The sequence below is a fragment of the Oryzias latipes genome, chromosome 8, assembly GCF_002234675.1.
Source record: "Oryzias latipes chromosome 8, ASM223467v1".
NCBI classification, from domain to species: Eukaryota; Metazoa; Chordata; class Actinopteri; order Beloniformes; family Adrianichthyidae; genus Oryzias; species Oryzias latipes.
In genome coordinates, this window is record NC_019866.2 from 12,302,226 (window position 1) to 12,322,860 (window position 20,635).

At 40.0% G+C, this 20,635-nt stretch overlaps 2 protein-coding genes and 1 pseudogene across 3 annotated transcripts; 1 reads left to right on the forward strand and 2 right to left on the reverse strand.

Moving 5' to 3' along the window:
* Nucleotides 1–2,132: 2,132 nt before the first annotated feature.
* On the reverse strand, nucleotides 2,133–6,166 carry LOC110015477 (annotated as a pseudogene). Its single transcript, XR_002290683.1, has 4 exons — nucleotides 5,984–6,166; nucleotides 5,761–5,903; nucleotides 5,556–5,670; nucleotides 2,133–5,427 (listed from the first exon to the last, which is right to left on the reverse strand). The product of XR_002290683.1 is annotated as a methionine-R-sulfoxide reductase B1-A-like (transcript).
* Nucleotides 6,167–6,281: 115 nt separating this feature from the next.
* Nucleotides 6,282–8,191, reverse strand: LOC101163254 (methionine-R-sulfoxide reductase B1-A). The gene is made up of 4 exons (XM_011478226.3): nucleotides 8,043–8,191; nucleotides 7,152–7,294; nucleotides 6,899–7,013; nucleotides 6,282–6,726 (listed from the first exon to the last, which is right to left on the reverse strand). The coding sequence occupies exons 1-4, from the start codon at nucleotides 8,095–8,097 to the stop codon at nucleotides 6,707–6,709; spliced, it is 333 nt and encodes a 110-aa protein (XP_011476528.2). The 5' UTR covers nucleotides 8,098–8,191; the 3' UTR covers nucleotides 6,282–6,706.
* A 923-nt stretch (nucleotides 8,192–9,114) lies between these two features.
* Nucleotides 9,115–19,426, forward strand: LOC101161891 (testis-expressed protein 2-like). The gene is made up of 12 exons (XM_004071689.4): nucleotides 9,115–9,526; nucleotides 11,882–13,148; nucleotides 13,558–13,758; nucleotides 14,015–14,288; nucleotides 14,365–14,546; nucleotides 14,775–14,975; nucleotides 15,413–15,512; nucleotides 16,459–16,591; nucleotides 18,287–18,424; nucleotides 18,532–18,741; nucleotides 18,822–18,942; nucleotides 19,034–19,426. Exons 2-12 carry the CDS (start codon nucleotides 11,958–11,960, stop codon nucleotides 19,178–19,180), a joined length of 2,898 nt encoding a protein of 965 aa, XP_004071737.1. The 5' UTR covers nucleotides 9,115–9,526; nucleotides 11,882–11,957; the 3' UTR covers nucleotides 19,181–19,426.
* Nucleotides 19,427–20,635: the final 1,209 nt, after the last annotated feature.

The window sequence follows — 20,635 nt, forward strand, 5'->3', positions numbered from 1 at the left end:
CTCACAGTCAGCCGCTTTGCTCTATTCTTTAAAAAGCTCGGCTCTTATCCTTCACTCTGTCCGGCATCCCAGAACACAAGGCCCTCTCTCCCCCGATGAACAATAGCCGTGCCACATACCTCCAGCCCTCCTTTGAAGCGCTGAGACAAAACTGTGCAGCTGTCTGCAGGCTGAAGCCGATTGGGGTGCAGATATTGAGCTGTGTTTGCAAACATGCAAATGTTCAAAACGCGTCTGTGCTATTGAAGCTCCAGGCTCTCAGAGACAGGAAGGTGATGGCGTGATAAAGGTGACAAGAAAGTGGCAGAAGCCCTTGACTCTCCATGTTGTTTGTTTTCTTAGCTGGCAGCCCGCACACCTACAAGGAGCTATTCAGTTCCAGGACGCCAGTTTGGGTTTTTCAGCATCTTCAAACTGTTGGCACACAGTTTAAAAGAAGGGGTAAAAAGATAATTTGCTGTAATTCCCATGATTTCTGTTTTTATAAAAGTTTAAAGAAGTCTACCTTCACAGAATTTCAATCTACAGTGGGATAATGAAAACACATAAACAATATGATCAGCTGAAAATATGAAATTATACCAAAAACTATACAGGTGTTGTAGGTTTTGTCATGTGTATTATTCTAAAATATTAAAGTACAAAGTAATTCTTTTTTATCTATTATTAAGCTAAGTTTAGTGCTTTGTTTTTGCATTTTATCTGTGGTTTTCCACATATCTTCACACAATGAATAAATAAACTTTCATATTCTGTTCATTTAACAACTTCAATGATTCTCAATGTATTTTCTGGTTCAACTGAAATATTGTTTTCTTCTCATTTTGTGTTGTTGTACAAAACAAATTCACCAATTGATTTTTGGATTGTCTCCTATTTGTGTATTTGTGTTTCAAAACCTGCAGTATGCAATAAACTAGGAAAATCTCCAAGATTTCTTCACCCTAAAGCAGCAATCACCTTCCAGTATGTAAAAAGTCACTGTATTCCCTCAGTTAATGGAGGTGTTTGTTCTCCACACGTGTCTGAAATGTGGATAGCAGCATGGAGATATTTCACTGCTAAGCCACAAGCTGTCATCATCGTTCTGTGATGAGAGGAACTTTCTGTATTTCTTCTTCTAGTCACGCGTAGATGAACTTTTGTCCACACCGACAAAGCGATCCCAGCTTCCGTGGTGAGTGAAGACCTGGAAGGCAGATGGTTTTCGGGACCCCCATCTTTGATGATTTTGGTTTTAAGGGGTTGGAGTTCTCTGCAGACGAAAACAGAAGCAGGTGTAGATCCTGTAAACATCCACGTCTCAGCAGCAGCTTCGTGTGTATTCAAATGAAAACAAGATCTCCTGTGTGAGTCAGGACGTTGAGGTGAAGCTGGAGGGAGCAGTGGTTTAATGTGATTAAGGGCCCTATTTTGCTTTAGAGCAGGACGAGTCCCAGAGGTCAAGGAGCGAGTGATTCCATCAGTGGATTACCACTTCCTTCTTCCTGTTTGCTTCCTCTTGGCTAAACATCTGTGTCTGGTTGCCAGCCAGAAGACTGCTGGTCTGATAGCAGAGGCTAATTACAGCCCTGTGTCCTAAGCAACATCGTTCCCCCATCTCTCCATCTTTCAGTCTTACAGCTGTTTTTTTAGGATGTCTGTTGCTGAAGGTGTCATGTCTCTCCTGCTCGGAGACACCAAAGGGAAAAGTTGAAAGTTCTTGGTTAATTATTGGAGGCGAGTACCAGTTATATCTAACAGTTGAGAGGATTTGTCTCAGCAAAGTTGATTAAACATCAAAAGTTGAAGTAGATATTATTTGGGACATCCAAAAAAAAAGGGTTTTGATCAGACTTTACAGATGCATATCATATCAAATGTGCTTTAGTAAAGTTTATCAGGATTTGCTCTCTATACATGTTTGCACTTCCTCTCCTAATCCTTAAGCTAACACCAATGCTTTCATCTCCCTCTCTGATCTTGCAGTCTTTGAAAAGAGCAGCGACACACCTGCTCATCCCAGACACTCCAAAAGCATGAAAGTCATTGAGCGTGCCCCCACATCTTCATTTTGTTTAAGATTCCATCACTGCATTCTCCAAAACGCCAAGACATCGCTAAGAAGCAAAAACACAACAAATTCACAAAAGTCTTTCAAGTAGAGCAGTTTTTCACATATGCATTTGTGCATTGAGATTGCTATTACACAGCGGAAACAATTGCGTTGCAATGTCCATTTTTCACTTGTGACAACAAATGCAATGAAATAATTGTATTTCAGTAACTATATTTCTACATTTATTTATGTTTTTCATTTTATTTTTCAGTTTTTTGCCATTTAGAGATTATATTTCTGTTTGTTTTTTTCATTGTTTTTGTGCTGCATCAACAAAACTTCCAACAAAAATTCTGTTAAAGTTCACAATTTATCTTTTTATCAAGCTTGGCAGGGACTCATTCTGCAAAGAAACTCCAAATCATCACACTACCACCACCAAGTTTGATGTATGAGTTCCAAACCTTCCCAACAGTTAAGCTAATGTATCAACATCCCACAGCCTATTTTCACATGAATTCTCCAAGATTATAAAGCTTTTGTGTTTGTCATAGTGTCTGCATGTGAAGCTCTTCTATTGGTTTGTGTACTGTAGTTAACCAGCTTCTAATTGAAAAACATTTCCAGTTCTACATGATTTCTCTCACTATGTAAATATATAAAGATTCACTCTTCCAAAAAAAATATTTGCATTTTTCAAAACAAGTACATGTTAACCACTTTGATTCTCATTTATTTGTTGAGAACTTCGTGTTGTCAGAAAATTTCAATTTAATTCTCTTAATTCAGAGGGTGTGATGAGATTTAGGCCTTATTTCAATTCCTTCTCTCTAAATGGGTCAGACATTGCTTGGCCTCTCATTTATGTTGTCACAACACCAAGAACAATTTTTAAACCCCTTGACGCCTGCATTTATTTGGAGCTACGAAAAAAATCACTTCTCTTCTTGCTAAATTGAGATAATTTTGGAGCAGAAGTGGTTTGATGCATATTTGTGGTTCAAAATATAAATTCAGTTTCTTCATTTCAAAATATGTAGAGACAGAACAGAACACCTAGCAGCAGAATCAATTAGCTGTCTCTTCAGAATTCTTGGTTTGCTTTTTTTAAATTCAATTGAAAATAATATAATTTCACTGAATTCCTCAAGTAAAACAAACTGTAGTTTTTGCAAATGTACAGAAACGTGCTAATCTAAGCTTCTTTTTTTTACACAGACTGGTCATAAACAGGATTTCTGAATGTTTTGGGATTGTGAAAATAAAAGTTAAGACATTTATTTACTATTGTAAATATATATTTAGACAAAATTTAATCTAAAAATGTATGCATATAAATGCACCACTTCTCTTCAAGTTTTGTAGAATTTCAGAGAAGAAGCTGCAGGTCTTGATGAATTGACTAAGTGTTTTCTTTGTTTGGGCCTTTGTTTGTGCTTTGACACAACCCCAAAAAGAAAGAAAAAAAAAATCTCAGCAGTTTTTGTTTTGTTTAACTATACTTATGTTGGCAAGACTTTTATAAAATAATTTCCTAACCGTTAGATTTCAATCTTTCTGCTGTTGCAAAGATAGTTTCCAAGTGTCATTTTTTCAGGGAAGCTGCTGTTTTTCATGCAAAACTACTTTTGGGTCACTAAAACGCCTCTCCAGGACTGCAGGCTTCAGTGAGCATGTTTAATTTAAACGTTTTTGACAGTAAGATTAGACTGACAAATCACTTGTTGGAAAAGGTGGCCATAAAAGAAGCTAATTTGACTTTAAAAAAACGTCTGAGGTGACATTGACATCTGAATGAGCAACTGGAAGAACTCCACTGGACTAATGCAACAAAAATATAGATCTGAGGACCAAATAGGTTCTTATGCAGAAAAATCTCCTCCTTGTGATAGGTCAGGTTTGTTTTGCTTTTGGTTCCAAGATCTGGAAATCGTTGTTATGAACCTCTCCACCTACAACAGTATTCTAGAGGCAAACATGATCCCATCTGTCAACTGGGTACAGCAACAAGACAGAACATCTGCTGAATGGATCTAAATTAAACTAATGAACGTTTTAGAATATCCTTATCCATACTTAAGTCCATCTTATACGTGTTGTGCAAAAAAAAGGCTCACAACCTTTATAAGCCTTTATAAACAGAAGCAGTGCTGCAAAGAAGAATCGACTGATTTTCAGAGATGTGACGGAGCGAAAGTCGAAACTAGAAACGACTTCTTCAAAATGCAGATCTGAAAGGTGGATCTCCAAATTCTTAAGACATGAGGGTACTTATTTCTGCCCCCATGTGACTTTCTTTTTTTGGCTTTATTTTAGTTGGATCAGTAATGGCAGAGAGAAAACCTTTAGTGCTGTTTGTCTGTGGTTGGATGTGTCAACACCAAAAACCTATCTGATCAGATAAGGCCATTTCTTACATACATAAACAGAATTGAAAGCATTTCTCTCTGGAAGTCTGTAAACAAAATATCTCAATGCTGTACTCAATGCTTAAATATGTCTGTTCTGATAGTAAAGCAGCAACTCTAATTTGTAAATTATGTTAAACTTGTTTTTCATATCTTTTTAACTTGAAAATGAAATATTTGACATATTATAAAATATATCTAATTAGTATGTTGTGACATTTACTTTAGACATGTTTTCTGATGTAAATTTGCAATAATTTGTTCAATTAAATAGATATTTTATAGAAATCCGTGCAAACAAGCAAAAGGTTTCAGTACAGCATCATCTGGTGGTAGAATCTGGTAATTACATTTTTCAGAAACTATTAGGTTATATCAGGGGTGTCAAACTCATTTTCACTGAGGGCCACATCAGCATAGTGGTTGTCCTCAAAGGGCCAGATATAACTTATACATTTAACTAAATGCAATGAAAAATACATGTAACTACTCCTTAATGTAAAATAACTCATTTATTTATTATAACTTTTAAAGTGACAATTACAGTTGCATAGAAAACATATGTTTGCTTGTTACTTTAGCATACATACTTTTAAATTTGATGGTGTCATGTTAGGTTATATGGACAGTGTTTAAGTCCTAATGTATAGTTGCCCAATCTGATATTTTAAGTCCAATTCTCCCTAGATATGCCCCTGAGCCTTAAGTTTGACACACGTGAGTTAAAGTATAAGGGTTTTTTGTTTTTCACCGAAATGGGTTCATTCACACTGATTAACTGTTTAATCTGTCGCTGTAGAAATGTTAAACATTGACTTGCAAAAAGTCCATTTCAGTCTTTTGTTGTTGTTGTCCAGCAAAGTTGTGTTACATCAGGGCTTTGGACTTCCATTTGGAATTTTTCACAAAGCCCTTCATCCATTGTGGACGCCTTTAGCAGCAGAAATAAATCAATCTCTTTTTTTCTTACATCCCTCTAACCTGAGAAAGAAAAGGAAATAGTTAATTGAGAATTTTAAAAAAACTAGTGTTAAAAAAAAGAATAACATCAACAAATGTCAGTTGTAGTGCACTGCAGAGGAAGATTGTGGATAAGAGATGACACTCACCTTTCGATATGAAGGTCAGTGAGCTGCTGAAGATTCAGAATCGGGACAGACCTTCTTTGGGTCCATCATATAAAAACTCGTGGCCCAGTGCATTGCCACATTTTCCACAGCAAACCTTATAAAAACAAAAATACATTTTTAAAAATCAACATAATTTAAACCTCATTTATTCTACCTGGAGCCCCATTTGCTGCAGTAATTCTACCTTTATAGGTCCCCATGCTTCAGGATGTTTGGTCACACTGTCCTCATGGAGGGTCTCCGAGAAGGCAGGCCATGGGGAAGAATGCTCAAACTTTGAAATGCTGGAAAACAACTCGTGGCCGCATTCAGCACACACGTATATACCTGAGGGGAGCAAAAACCAAAGCCACTCTCTACTCTGGAACCAGGATCTCTATACTTCACGTCTCTTCCATGACACTCACCTGGCTGGAAGTGATTCTTATAATATTCTCCACCAGAAAAGGGGCAATAAGACATTTCCTCCATGTCAGATTCAAGCCAAAAAGTTTGACAATTATGAATAATTTTCTGTTACGTATTAAGCAAAGACTAGCAAACAGTAACTCGGCTTGACGTGGAAAACGGTAGATCAGTGTCAACAGCTGGTGTAACACCTGATCCTTCTGGCCCAAGGTCCACCTAGTGGCAGAACTTAGGAACTGTTCTGACTTCAGAAAGCAATGAGTGGCACAAAAAGGTAAGAAAGTATCCAGATGGAAATGTATTTTAAAATATGTTTATTTTTGAGCATCATTCAGTGAAAAAAAATGGATCATCAAACTTTTCACATTTCAGTCCTGCTGGATATGTTTTTATATTCAGGCAGCCACATACAGATAATATGGTCAAATAAGGGATCTGTCACTCAGAACGAGCTCTCAAAATCCTAAAAGGTTATCTTTACCAGAAGCAGAGGTTTGCTTAATGAGACAAAACTAGTTGCTACATCATTTGTGATTGCATAGCAAACAAGTGCAAAAAACAGATAGAAGTCCTGTAATCCTTGCTGTCCAGTGAAGTCAGGATTCATCAGAGCTCTGGTGCTCCCGGACCGGGCTTTGTCCCAGAACACTTCATTCGCTGTCCACACCTTCAGCGGCACAGGGAAACTTCCAGACCTGCCGCATTCCTTAATGACAGCTCACTTACTGTCCATCCACCTTATCTGCAGAATGAATTTGACAGCAGTTACACAACTTTGAAAACAATAATTTGATGAAACCCCGAAGATCACTAAGAAAACACAGACCGGATAAGTACATTTTTGAGAGGTTCTTTCCAGGCATTCAAAGACATTTTCATTTCGCTACAGTTTCAGCACTGTAACCAGACTGTACCTTTGGGGATGAACTTCAGTGAACTGCTGAATATTCAGAAGCGGGACAGCCCTTTGGATGGCCCGTCATTTACAAATTCGTGACCCAGTCCGTTTCCACATTTCCCGCAGCGCACCTAGAACAAGACAACAGACGTTTGCTGCTAATACAAGTCAATCAGAAGGTACTTCCAGTTTAAATGGTGTTCCTAAATGTCAAAATACACATAACCTCATAACCAACAAGGAGCTTAAATAGATGTTTTTAAAGGCACCTTGTATGCGCCTGGTCTTTCCTCGTGTTTGGAAATGCTGTCATCGTGGATGGTCTCGGTAAAAGCTGGCCATGGGGACGAGTGCTCGTACTTGGAGCGGCTGGAGAACAGTTGATGTTCACACTTGGAGCACACATAGATCCCTAAGAGAAAGAGATGGTTCAGCATAGAACAACAAGAGGTACAGTGGTGGACGTTTTGGAATGAAACACGTGAATAATAGGGAGCATTATTGGTTTATAATGCAACACATTTAGTAAAAGATCTGCAGTTATCCCAGCTGGACTTTGGTGAAAGCTAAGAAAAAGAGGAGCAACAGAGCACTCCCCACCTCTAAGAAACATCAAGACCCCCAACAAGATGGTCACTAAAATGAAAACAAAGCCTTTGAATTTTGCATCTGCTCACATAACATGCAGTTCATTCACTTTGAAGAATCCACTTATATGAGCAGAGAAACATTGAGTTAGCCTGAAGAACATGATATTGTTAAGATAAACCTGGTCATTTGTTTTTGTGCATAATTTCACAAGGTTTAATTCCATTCTGTTCGATTTGTTGCTACACTTGTTGAACTGAGTGTTTACTTCTCCATTGTGTAAACTCGTGCGTTTTATAACGTTTCTGTTTGGTAACCTGACCCCCACTGTTACAAAATTATCTCGCTTGTACCTTTAAGGGCGTTTGGATCAAAAAAATAAAAATTCGATGTTGTCAAACTTACTATTACTCCGTGTTGAGGTTTTTTGGTCCCAAAATAGGTTAAGAAAAGTCTACTCTGTACGTACTTAAATTTAAGTTAAGTACGTGACTAAAAACACAGTTGCTAGATTGCCCATTAATAACAAAAACAAAACGTTTTCGGTTTACTTTGTGAAAAAGTTAAATTACCTGGTTTAAAGTGGTCTTTAAAGACCTCTCCACCGAAGAAAGAACAGAACGACATTGCTTCAACGGGTCTTCGGTGTTAATCTGCCTTCAATCCACGACAGAACAAAACATCCGGCCGGCAAAACACTACTTCCTGTTTGTTTGGCATGCCTTCAAAATAAAGGTTGTGGCGTTACTTGTGCGTTTCACAGGGTGACTTCTGTTTGGTCAATAAAGTTTTATCGAATGCAATACGCTTCCATGGTAAAACACGCCAGCCTTACAAACAAGAAAAGTTTCAATTGAAACTCTATTATTAATTAGAACGAAATAGTTCATTTCATCCTTCCATGTATATATGTTCCATATTTTGTCTTTTTTATATTAAGATCTTTTTTTCATTTACTAATGCCTTCATTTTGTATTATTACGAAAAAAATAATACGAAAAAAAAAAGGAAACTGGGAACCAGTTTCCTTTTTTTTTCCTTTTATTTATAATATAAATCTAAAGTCTTCTTTCTTATTTGAAAGATTAGGTCTTCATGTTTTGATTGGACGTTTAATTTTAAAGAACCTTTGGATCTGAAATTGAAGTTATGCTTAATCGTGAGCAACCACAGAAGAACAAACAGCACCTCAGCCCCGTATTTATTTATTTATTAGAAAAAAAGAAAGAAAAAGAAGGAAATGCCCGTTTCCGCTTTTCCAGCAGGGGGCGGTGGGTAGCACCTAGTACGCTACTTTCCCGGTGAGCAAATATAGCCTACCAATTCATCCAGTAATCCCTATAGCATTTGAAAGTAAACCAGCTTCCTCAAATGCAATCTGGAGCCAGTATTTTGGATATAAAGTGATTTTTTAATTTAAAATTATTATTACCATTACTTCCATTAATCAAACGTGATCACGATGAGAACTGTTAGATTATTGTGGGATCAAATAATCATTAAATTAATTTGGCATCAGCTAAATTATAACAATTACATTTCATATGAAATATGAAATATCTTTTTTTAAGTCAACATTTTTTAAAGGGCATAGTTTTCCTCTGACAGGAGTTCCTGCAGGACGTGTAATTACATAAACCTGCACGCATGCACTGCGGTGCTGGAGAGTTCATCCCAGTCGTCTGTTTTCATGCAGAGCGCAGTACCTCTCACACTGCTCTCCCTGCATGGTAACTGCTGGTGTCACTCGTATAATCTGGATTAAGGTGTCATCCATCGGCGCGGTCGCTCAGTCATCTGATTTTAGACTGCAGCGAGCTGGGATGGTGCTGCGTCCGGATGCTCGCTGAACTGCAGATGCTGCGTTTGGGAGTTTGATTGATAGGAGGAGGAAGAAGCTCAGGAATGGCAGCAAAGTTGGGGGGATAATTGCTGCCAAAGGAGCAAATGTGCCGCAGGACTTGGAAGATCTGCAGCATAGGGGCACACAGCAGCTCAAAACAGACTTCTGCATGAAAGCCTTCCTCGCTCCACCACTTCTCTTCTTCACCTGTAGGTAAGAACATTTTGAATAGTGTGAGCATTTTGAAAAATATTCTGTTCTGCTGGAACTGGAATTGAGAGGGCAAAGAGAAATTATCTCAGTGACAGAAGTTGCAGCCAAATGTGTCAAACATCAGGGTCAAATATCACACTTACTGCAGGATTAAGCATAAGAAATAAACCTCCTGCCTGTTTTCTGATCCCCCTCTTCATTATATCCCAATGGAACATTACTGAATTTCCTGAAATGTATTTTTTATCTCCTGCAGGAAAAATAATTTTCTGTCTACTTTTAATCTTTCGGTCAAACTTAATCCAGGATAGACAGATTTAGAGGGAGAGCATGAAAGAAGGTGATTTATTAAAATAAAAAAAGTTAAAGCCACAATAAATTACATATGTATCTCTCTCTCTCTCTCTCTCTCTCTCTCTCTCTCTCTCTCTCTCTCTCTCTCTCTCTCTCTCTCTATATATATATATATATATATATATATATATATATAAATGTATCTTGGCTTTAGCTTTTTTTTATATAATTTTTCATAATCTTTTCTCTAATTAAATTTAGCTGAATTTGCCATATTTTGTGTGTCAGACCCATGTTCAGGCTGAGTCTGAGTCACGTCTGGTCCAAGTTGTTTCCACTGCTTACAGGATTTAGGTCAATTAGGTTGCCCTTAACTTAAGTAGGTAAAACTAGGTTTGAGTTCACAAACAATCAAGGATACCTGGGTACACTTAAGGTAATTTTCCTTTGCCAGGTTTTTGTTTTTCATGTTAGTGAGGTAAGCTGCTTTTCTAAATTTATTCGACATGTCTTTGCATTTTCTTCACAGCCAGAAGTCCAAAGTATTGCAGGTGGGTGACCGACATCCTGAAGTCAACAATTTGCATCTTTTTTGCATCTATTTGCATCTTTTCTTTGTTTTAGAGGCGATTCTATAGATTTTTTTGGTCAAACTTTGCTCACAAAATACGTATAACCAAAACTTATAACTAGTATTTTTTGACACTAGAACAAGACACTAGTGATGATAAATAGTATCTGAATCGATGTTCTGGTACAACTTTTTTTATAGATCAGAGTGTAAATTAGGAAAGTGTTTCATACAATATTGAATAAATGAAGATATAAGTGATTGGCTTTTATTTTCCTGCATGGAGAACATTTAAAAAAATGCAGGTGCATCATGGTCTTACTGTCAGTGCTGCTTGTTCCACTTTTTAACTTATTTGAGCAAAACTGAATCCATAGCCTGAACTGGAATGCTGCCAAAACTCAGCCATCCCTGCAATCCACTCAGCAGCACAGACCTTCTCTTCTCTGTCAGCAAAACCGACTTGTGAAGAGAAATTGATCAGGGTAATCTAAGGTAGTCTGCAGCAGCTGACCTGCTGAAGGAGCAGCACTTTTTCCTGACTGTTATTGACACACAGCCCTGCATGGGTGATGACACACAAATGAATGAATATTAAACTTCAACAGCAAATATCTCCAATGGAAAAAATGTCTGGAAAAAAAAACAATTTATTTAGTTGTTTTTGTGAAAATCGGCTTTTATGAAGGTTAATCAGGTTTATTGATATTTCTGTTTATTTTGTATGTCCCTTAATTTGGTGATCACAAGATAACTGTGTTACACAGTACATACACATCAACTCAAAGATGAATATTCATCATTATTTTCGTTTAATGGGAGGGTAATAATTAAAAAAAAGTATGAGTGTACCCCTAGGAGGTGCCTGATGGAACTCCGTGTTTTTTCTGCACAGCAGGTCAAGACACAGGAAATGACATAACTTTTTCTAGACATTTTTTCTTATTTTTTTCTATTTTTTTTGCTCTGTGTGTTATTTTGAGTTGAACTTTGGTTGGTTGAATTTAGAGAAGAAAGTTTTAAACATTTCATGTCTGAATTTATTTCCTTTTTTTTTTTAAGAAAAACTCTGTTCAAGGTGATGCTAAGTGGAGTCCTGGATTAAAGGGTTTGAATAAAGGGACTAAGGAGTGTAAAGGGCTTAAAATTGTGTTTTTTAAGTTTGAAGAGCTCACGAGTTTTCCAGACACTGAAATTCTAAAACCTGTTACCCCAGCATGATTCCAAACATGATGAACCTGTTTCGGAAAGATAGAAAAAAGGAATAATTCTCTGATTTTCTGCAGGAGGGTGAATATGAGAAGATGACAATTTTGGACTTGTCTTGTTTAAAAACAGAACTGGATCTTTTAACAGATTGAGCAAGACATTTCATTGTATTTTTTTAAGTGAACTTATCTGCAATGGTTTGAGGAATTAAGTAAAACTCTTTCAATAGATTTTATACAATAACATTAATGTTTTTTCTCATTCCACACATGATTTTGCAGGGTCTAACAAGAATGCTACAAATCAAGAAGTTTACATTAACTAGTTGGTACCAAATTCTACTCAGCTGTTTGCACCATGGAGGAAAGTAAGCTCATCTTCAGCCTGGACCGCAAACATGAAGGCCCTTCTGTGGCTTTTACAAAAGAAAAACCCCAAACCAGGGAGTGTCAGTCGGACCACAGCCTTGAGATGGCTTTGGATCTGGGCCCAAGTGTTTACTCTAAGCCCCTCTTTCCCCTTCACTCCCCATCATCTCCAGGATCTTTATCTGATCTGTCCATGATGTCAGAGGATCTTCTCATGACTACCGGGCTGGTCAAGTCCTCTTCCACAGACCTGAATACAAGTGAGAGCAGCACTCTAAGAGGCAAGCCGCTCCTCAGCTTGGTCAAGTCTTTCAGCACAGAAATCTCCCGCAGGACTGAGCCTGAGGTCAATCTCTCCATGTCTGACTCCAAGCTTCATTTGCATCCCCGGAAGACAAACCAGAAGATCCGCGACCATAGGCCAGAGGAAGCGGGAAGGGATCAAAATGAAGATGGGTCATCACATCCTTCGGCAGACAACCTGTCTCCCACTGAACCACGAGGAAGTTCACTGATCGCTGACTTGGAGGACACACGGAGGAAGTTCTCAGAAGCTATGCAGGATCCCCTCAGCATGCTAAATAAGATCATGGGGGACGAGAACTCTGGAAGTCCCAAGCAGGGAAAAATGTCAGCTCCAGAGGACTCACCTCTTTCCCAAAGTTGCTGCAGGAGAAGCAGCATCAGTGACAATTCCGTCCTGAGATGCAGGAGGACAGACAGCGAGCACAAACTTATGTGTGACAATCCAGTCAGAAGACTTCAGAAGGAGTCACCAATAAAATCCAGCAACAGCCTGGAGCACTGCAGCCAGCGAAAAGACAGGCACTTAGAAATCTGCTCTTACGGGGATGTGATTCAGGTGGTGGAGCTCCAGGATGGAGCTGGGCGGACACATCAAAGAACTTATCCCAAGTCTGGAGTCACAATCATGGGTTCGGCTTTTCCCTTTCACTGGCTCTTCCCTGTGGGACTTCTGGCTTATGCCTTTTTTGTGCTGCCCCTGCCACCCTACGTTACAGGTCTTTCCCTGGGTGTGGCGTGCGGGTTTATGCTGGGCTTGGTGGTGGTGTTTGTGTTTTCCCCAAGACATGGAGGCTCCAGAGGGAAAACGGGACCTCGGAGCCACACAATTACAGAGGATCTGGATAGGGAGCTCACTGATCCAGGCTTTCTAGAGGTAATTCATTATTCAAATAAACAGACTCAGGAAAATGGCTGCAATGTGAGTGATATAGTTCCCATGGAGGAGAGCAGGCTGCTTTGTTTACCTGGTTTGATTACATGGAAATGAAGTGCAAAAGTGGAGCACAATAGATAAGTAATTGCTGCACTAAAGCTACCTTCAGGCCAAGCAGACTACGCAATTTAGAGTTTAAAAATGGCTTCATCCAACTAGTTTCAGACATTTCTGCTGGAAAAGCAGATTTGGCTGTCACACCATGTACAGCTAACAAAACCAAACAGATGTACACAAGTTTCACCTTTTGCATTACCTTTATGTCAGATTTTATGCTGTGTGCTCATGTATTAACATCCACAAAAAATACATTTTCCTGTTTTCATTTGTACCCTTTTTTTTATCTCAGGGCTGGATGAGTGAAGCATTTAGCTACGACCCTGAGACCTTCCACCCCTCCATCACTCATTCCGTTTATGTGACACTGGATGGCAGCCGGCTACGTCTGGCCTACCCACGTGCCAACATTCCCCGGTGGGCTTCATTTAAAGAGACGCACCACGAGGCAGCGTTTTTACACGCTCACATTTACCAGCTGGGTAACAGTAAGGTCAGTGTGATGACGGGAGATGTGAAAATCACTTGATAGTCCGAGGGGAGCAGAAGAGAAAGCCCAGGTGACCTCTCACCTGAGTCTCGTCTTTCTGCACCCTCTTTGTCACCCAACACAGAGGCGAAAGACCTGATGCACTCAGTAAACATGACTGTAATTATGGCGTTCAGACACGTGAATGAAAGAAAACCGTTTTTATGCAGATGCCTTAAAAAAAAGTTGGGCGACTCAACGTAACCTTCTTTTCCTCCAGGTTTCCTTGGAGCCTCCTGGTTTGGCTCGTAAGAGGATATGGAACAGGAAGTACCCCATATGCATCACCCTGGCTGAGGGTGAGATAGGGGAGGAGACCTTTGACGAAGGGCAAGAGGAGGAAGAGAAGGCAGAGAAGCACACCATTCCAAGCCAGAGCTCCCCCGTCACCCTCTACCTGTTTGGCCGCACAGGAAGAGAAAAGGAGGAGTGGTTTCAACACCTTTTGTTAGCTTCCAAAGCTGGAGCTGTAAGCAGCAATGAGGAGAATACAGGCAAGGTTTTAAATGAAACGCTGACATCTGTGACTGCAGTTACTTTATTATAATCTAAATTTTATTTGTCTTTTAGAAACACCAAATAGTGGAGAAGCTTTCAAAGAAAATGCAGAGGACCTGAATGACCTCTCTGTAAAATCCAGAACGATGCTGGACTACACCACCTACATGACTCAATTGATTGGCTCGAAAAGATGCAGCCCCGCCAACAGCCCCTGCCAAAGTGATAAGGGAAGCCCCTCAATTTGTAAAAAGGTAAAAAAAAAAGTTTTGGTCTTTCTTTTTTCTTCTTTTGCCCACTATTTTTCATCTAATTTTCCTCATAAATGCCACTGACAACTCTGCGTCAGAAAATCTTCCTCTAGAGTGTTGCTCTTTTCTCAGATCTGCTTCAACCTAATGCTGGGTTCAGAAAAATACTATAAGATCCTGCTGGCACAGAATGAAAAAGATTTAAACATGGAAATGTCTATTTTTTTGCAGGTTCATGCTGAAGATCATGGCTCTGAAGGTGAATCAGGGGGTGATCCATCTGCAGCGACTGAGTCAGCGAGGTGCTCTGCAGAGAGCCAGCCCACCTGGGTGAACTGCCTGGTGGGCAGAATATTCTGGGACTTTCTAGGAGAGAAATACTGGACTGACCAGGTGGCACACAAGATTCAGAAGAAACTCAGCAAAATTAAGGTGTGTGGGGTGGGGGCTGAGATCCCTTTTGAAGACATCTTGAAAACAGCCCTCGTTAGATCAGGATCATTGCAAAATAAATATCAGTTAAATGAATGTCACAAAAAGGATGAAATGAATGTCAGCACTGAGCTGTTTGCAATGCTACAAGATTTCAGGCTTGTAAACAGTAAAAAACTCGTGTTTTGTGTGTGTGAGAGATTCTGCTGATGGCACAGGCTCGCTGCTCTCAAGACAGAAGTGCAGATTTACACGGATGGAACTGCAGCATCACATTAATCATTTTAAGTCCTTCCTGTCTCAAAGCATTTTTTATTCCCCCCTATTCATTCAAATGTTCACCCTGCAGGCATTCCTGCATAGTCTTTTCTTTTGAAAATAGTATATTTGCCTTAGTGTTGCCTTCTTATCACAAAAAAACCCTGCTTATCTTACAGTTGCCATATTTCATGAATGAGCTGACCCTGGCTGATCTGGACATGGGTACCTGCCTTCCTCAGGTCCTACACACGTCCAAGCCTGCACTGGATCGCAGAGGTACTCGGTCTGTATTGCACTAATGTTTGTCCGTCTGTCCTTAAATCAGGTCACAATCGAAATGTTTGGGTTTGGGGGTTTGTTGTGCACGCCTCGGTAGCCTGGCTTCCATTGTCTTTCTTACTGAAGCGATTAGCAATCCTCTTATCCGGATTAACCATCAAGAACAAGCCAAAGCTGAGTACTGCTTATCCAAAGAATCAAGGAGAGATGTTGGATTTGCCTTTAAATCAAACTCAGATTTATTTGAAATCATTTCGCATTGAACATTGTGGAGAGATTAGATTAGTCTCCTCTAATCCTAAATGTTCTTTACTTTTGTGAAATTGTAAAAGTTTCCAGTTTGTGAGGGTAAAATTTAAATTTGAATCTAACTAAAGGACTGAAAAATTTGTTGTACAGTGGTGGACAAAATTGTTGGTACCCCTCAGTTAAAGAAAGAAAGTCCACAATGCTCACTGAAATGACTCGAAACTTTCAAAAGTAACAATAAATTTAAATTTATTGAAAATTAAATAATCAAAATCAGCCATTACTTTTGAGTTGTTGATTAACAGAATTATAAAAAAAAACTAATGAAATAGGGCTGGACAAAAATGATGGAACCCAGAACTCAATATTTTGTTGCACAACCTTTTGATGCAATCACTGCGATTAAACAGTTTCTGTATTTGTCAATGAACCTTTGTCCAGCCCTATTTCATTAGTTTGTTTTTTTAAATAATTCTGTTAATCAACAACTCAAAAGTAATGGCTGATTTTGACCATTTAATTTTGAATAAATTAAAATTTATTGTTACTTTTGAACATTTCAAGTCATTTCAGAGAGCATTGTGGACTTTCTTTCTTTACCTGAGGGGTACCAACAATTTTGTCCACCACTGTAGCTTGCTGTAAGTTGTGGTTTTCTTTCTGATTTATTCCGTTCACCTCATTTGACACCAAGGTCTGTGGCTGGAGCTGGAGGTGATGTACACAGGCTGCCTTCAGATGACTCTGGAGACTAAGATGAACCTTTCTAAGCTGGGAAAGGAGGAAGAGGATGAAGCTCACAGTGTTTCTGAAATGCAACATGTTGGGTAAGCATCATTTTAAGTCCCACTGCCATCATCTTTTGATCTATTGCCCCAGTGGTCTTTTTAATTTATTATTATGCCACTTTAAGACAAAATTTAAAAATCTGTCATTTTCTAGGACATAGTTTCTGCAGAGCGGTAGTAGTTCGTTGGAAATTCACCTCTGAGTTGTGGGCGGGACCGACCCCTTTCCCCTTCCTGTTGCACAGCAGAGTGGAGCAGAAGGCTTGTGGCGTATTTTCAACATCTTTCTTTAAACTGCATTTTTTTCGTCTGCTCCTGATTCATAATGATTTGAATAAAGATACTCAGAAATGCAATTGTGGTGTGGGTTCTGGTCCTTGCCCCTGAGCGCTGGGCCTCGCCAAATTTCCAACAGTGGCTGAGCCTGGTCGGACCATGTTTACAACACCTCTAGTGGACCCCCTCTTCTCCTGGGTGCCGTCCTCCTGGGCGGGGGCGGCTGGCCTCTGCCGTGCTCTTTCCTGGACCAACCGTGGGCCGGGTGGGTGGCTGCCTGGAGCGCGGGGTGGGTCTCCCTTGGGGGTCCTGGCCCGTACCTGGGGTTGGGGCGGGGGGATGCCCAGAACTCCTGGGTGGTGATGAGGTGCTTGTCTGGGGTTGTGGGCACTCTTTTGGGGCGGGGCCCTGCGTTGGGCCCTCCCTGCACAGCAGGGGGGACTGCTCTCCTTGTTGAGCTGGAGCTGCACTCTCTGTCCCCCCATGCCTCCCTGCTCTCTGGCTCTGGGGGCCCCGTGGTGGTCCTGCTGGCCCTGGCCTGGGTGGCAGATGTGATCACCTGGGGGGCGGTTACTCTCCATGTGCGGGTGTTTGGGGGTTCTGCCTGCCGCTGCTGTTACGGCGGGGGCTCTTGGTGTGGGGATGACTGGGCACTCTCCCTCCTTCTTTTCACATTCCACCATCCATTTTAGAAGAACATAAACACTCACTTAAGCTCAGGTGTTAGCTCACCTTTGCACTAATATTTTGCGTGTTTGAATGAAATATTTCACACTAATGTCTTTAAAGGCATAAGTATGCATGTGTGAACACTATCTGTATTGTGTACATGTTGACATGTGGACATTTTTGGAGCCAACAGGTGTGTTTATAACATTTGGGTGTGTGTGTGGACAGGCCCCGGCCCTTCAAGATTTGTATTACATCTGAACCTGACCGAAATAATAAACATCCAGCAACTTGTTGCTTTATGCTGCTTCATGGTTTAACCCCCCCTATAATCACCCTCCTATCCCCCCCCTCTCTCTAACATCCCTCTTTTTCTTCCCTCCTTTCCTTTTCCGTCCGGTCCAACACAAACGATTTTCAAATACGATTAAAATGAATAAAGTTTGGCCTCAATTACAAAAGGGGTTTATATAGAAATAAATCTGGTTTGTCAGAAGATTCATAACCCCTGTTGTTAAAGTAAAATATGTCCAACACAAGAGGCCTTCAGCTCTTATCTGTCTGCCCAGCTGTTGAACAGGACAAGTAAAAAAAAAATGCTATTTTGAGCTTAATTTTCTTTCTACATGTCCTCAAACATCAGAAAATCTGTCACACGAACACGTTAAAAAGGCCAAAAACCACAATTGTTCAATGGTGTGGGTCTTTAAAATTCAACATGCTATAGCTTAGTGTTTAGTAATTCTGGTTTTGAAGCCAGCTCTAATGCCTAACTGGTGTGTTTTTCAGCTCTAAGGCAAGACTGTGTGTATTGGCTGATAGTGATGAAGAGTCGTCGAGTGCAGGATCCTCTGATGAAGAAGAATTTCCTGCATTTGAGCTGCAGGGATCTCAGGGGGAAAAGAGCAGCGGAACAGCAGCTGATGGGTAATTTGTGTTTTTTTCATGAATGTCATACAAAACTGAGTTTTAATGTAATAATGCTCTCCGGCAGAAGTGATGACTAACAAATTTTTACTGTATGTCGTCCACAGCCACACTGGTAGCAGCACAGGTAGAAAAATACTAAAATTTGTTGACAAGATAGCAAAGTCTAAATATTTCCAGAAGGCCACAGAAAACGAGTACATCAGGAAGAAGATAGCTGAGGTCTCCAACATGCCCCTCATGCTCAGTGTTGAGGTCCTGGAGCTTTCTGGAACTCTGGCGGTCAACATTCCTCCTCCCCCTACAGACAGGATATGGTAAGCACAGGCTCTGCCCCCTTTTTAGGCAGAAAGATGTTACAAGATTTGTTTGCCACAATCTCCCTTTGCTGTTTCAGGTACAGCTTCAGAGTGCCTCCCAGGTTAGACCTTCATGTGCGCCCTATGCTGGGAGAGCGGGAAGTCACCTTCACTCACGTGACTGAGTGGATTGAAAGAAAACTGCAGTGTGAATTCCAGGTCAGTCCATCTGTGCGTTTGTTAGTTCACTTTTCCATTGGGTTCATGCAATGATCTGCGCTCAGATTTGTTTTTCTGCGCTTCTGAGCAGAAAGTGTTTGTGATGCCAAACATGGATGATCTCTATCTGCCGCTGATGACATCTGGGCTGGAAAATACACCTGCATCCCATCAGTCCTCTGGTCATTCTTCCTCCTACCAATCATCTGTGGAGTCTCAGGAGTACCTGACAGAATAAAGCCCCCTAGAGCCCACTCATGCAACTCTCCAGGGACTCTGATGAAAAAAGAAACAATGCAACAGTGGCCCCAGCTGGATTCATGGAAAACTCAAAGCATGCACATCCATTGTGATCATTCAACATCAGCAAAGTTGAAACTGAAATATGGAAGCTTTGGACTGCAAACATCCCTTTAATCTTATAATAATGGTGCATGATGTTTAAGTGATTTCTTGACATTGAATAAAGTTTATTTAGACATTTGTGGAAATATCTTTTTGACTTTAAATTCCAAATGTAAAATAAGGTACCTAAATTGAAAAAATACACTCATAACAGATAAGTTACAACAAATAATTACATAAAAAACTAGATTGTTGAAGTTGGTTTTATTATTGTGTGGGGAAAACCCACAAATAGAGGCTTCTTCAGGCTTCCTCTGGTTGAGATTCTGGCATCGTCTTCAGGACGTCTTTCTTCAGCGGCAGTTAGTTTCTTATAGTGTTCGGATGTGAGATTTTTCCTACCCGTCACCATAAAAGCTCTTTTCTCATCAACAGTTAGGAAGCACCAATGACCAAATTTGGAAGTGGTGTCACTACGCCACTCTTTATTGCATATATAAGCCTATTTAGGTTTTTCTTCTGTACTTAACAGTCATTTAGTTTCCTATCCTGGATGGTAAAGCTGATTTTTAAGTAGATTTTTGTGTCCTTTTTTTTGGATGATAACAAACCTTGTTGATCTCCGTGCGGTGATGATCGCCTGTCTGCCCTGCACGATCTACCGTGAATCCCACACGAGAAGGATGCCAGGCTCCAATGCAAGCCACCTTCCTCAAGCCTTTTGTGAGTCTTCCTGGCTAGTTTCTTTGTGTGCCAGCTTTTATTTACACCTGACAGACCAAAACAAAAACAAAAAAGAAAACTGACTTGTCTGATTCGGTTCGGCCTGTCATGTTTTACATGACATCCATCACTTTTCCTAACCTTGAAGCCATGCCCCTTGGAGACACCAATGAAATCAATCATTTTGTCCAACAAACACATCTGTAGAAACAAAGAATCCATTCAAAAAAGAGATAATAACTCAGACGTTTTCAATAGTTAATAAATGTTGTTTTGTTACCAAGATGAACAATGTTCGTCTTTGAATTACAACTAAAGTTTGAATTCTGGGAAATAGATAGATAGATAGATAGATATAAACTTTATTAATCTCCCAAAGGAGAAATTCAGGTGTCCGGTAGCAAAACACACAACCACACACAACAAACAACAGTAAAAAGACAGTTCACAAAATAATATCAGTTCATATCAGGCAGGTTCATTAAACAGCCTGATAGCTGTAGGGACAAATGAGTTCTTAAAGCGCTCTGTCCTGCAGCGCAGTGAAAGGAGTCTATTACTCCGTGTGCTCCTCTGACCTGACATCGTGTTGTGCAAAGGATGTCTGGGATTGTCCAGGATGCTC

Bases quoted from the DNA above. Each gene is read 5' to 3' on its own strand.
- LOC101161891 (XM_004071689.4), top strand. From the start codon at position 11,958: ATGGAGGAAAGTAAGCTCATCTTCAGCCTGGACCGCAAACATGAAGGC. The intron at 14,976-15,412 runs GTGTGTGGGGTG...CTTATCTTACAG, and splicing joins AGAAACTCAGCAAAATTAAG to TTGCCATATTTCATGAATGA. The intron at 18,742-18,821 runs GTAAGCACAGGC...TTGCTGTTTCAG, and splicing joins CCCCCTACAGACAGGATATG to GTACAGCTTCAGAGTGCCTC.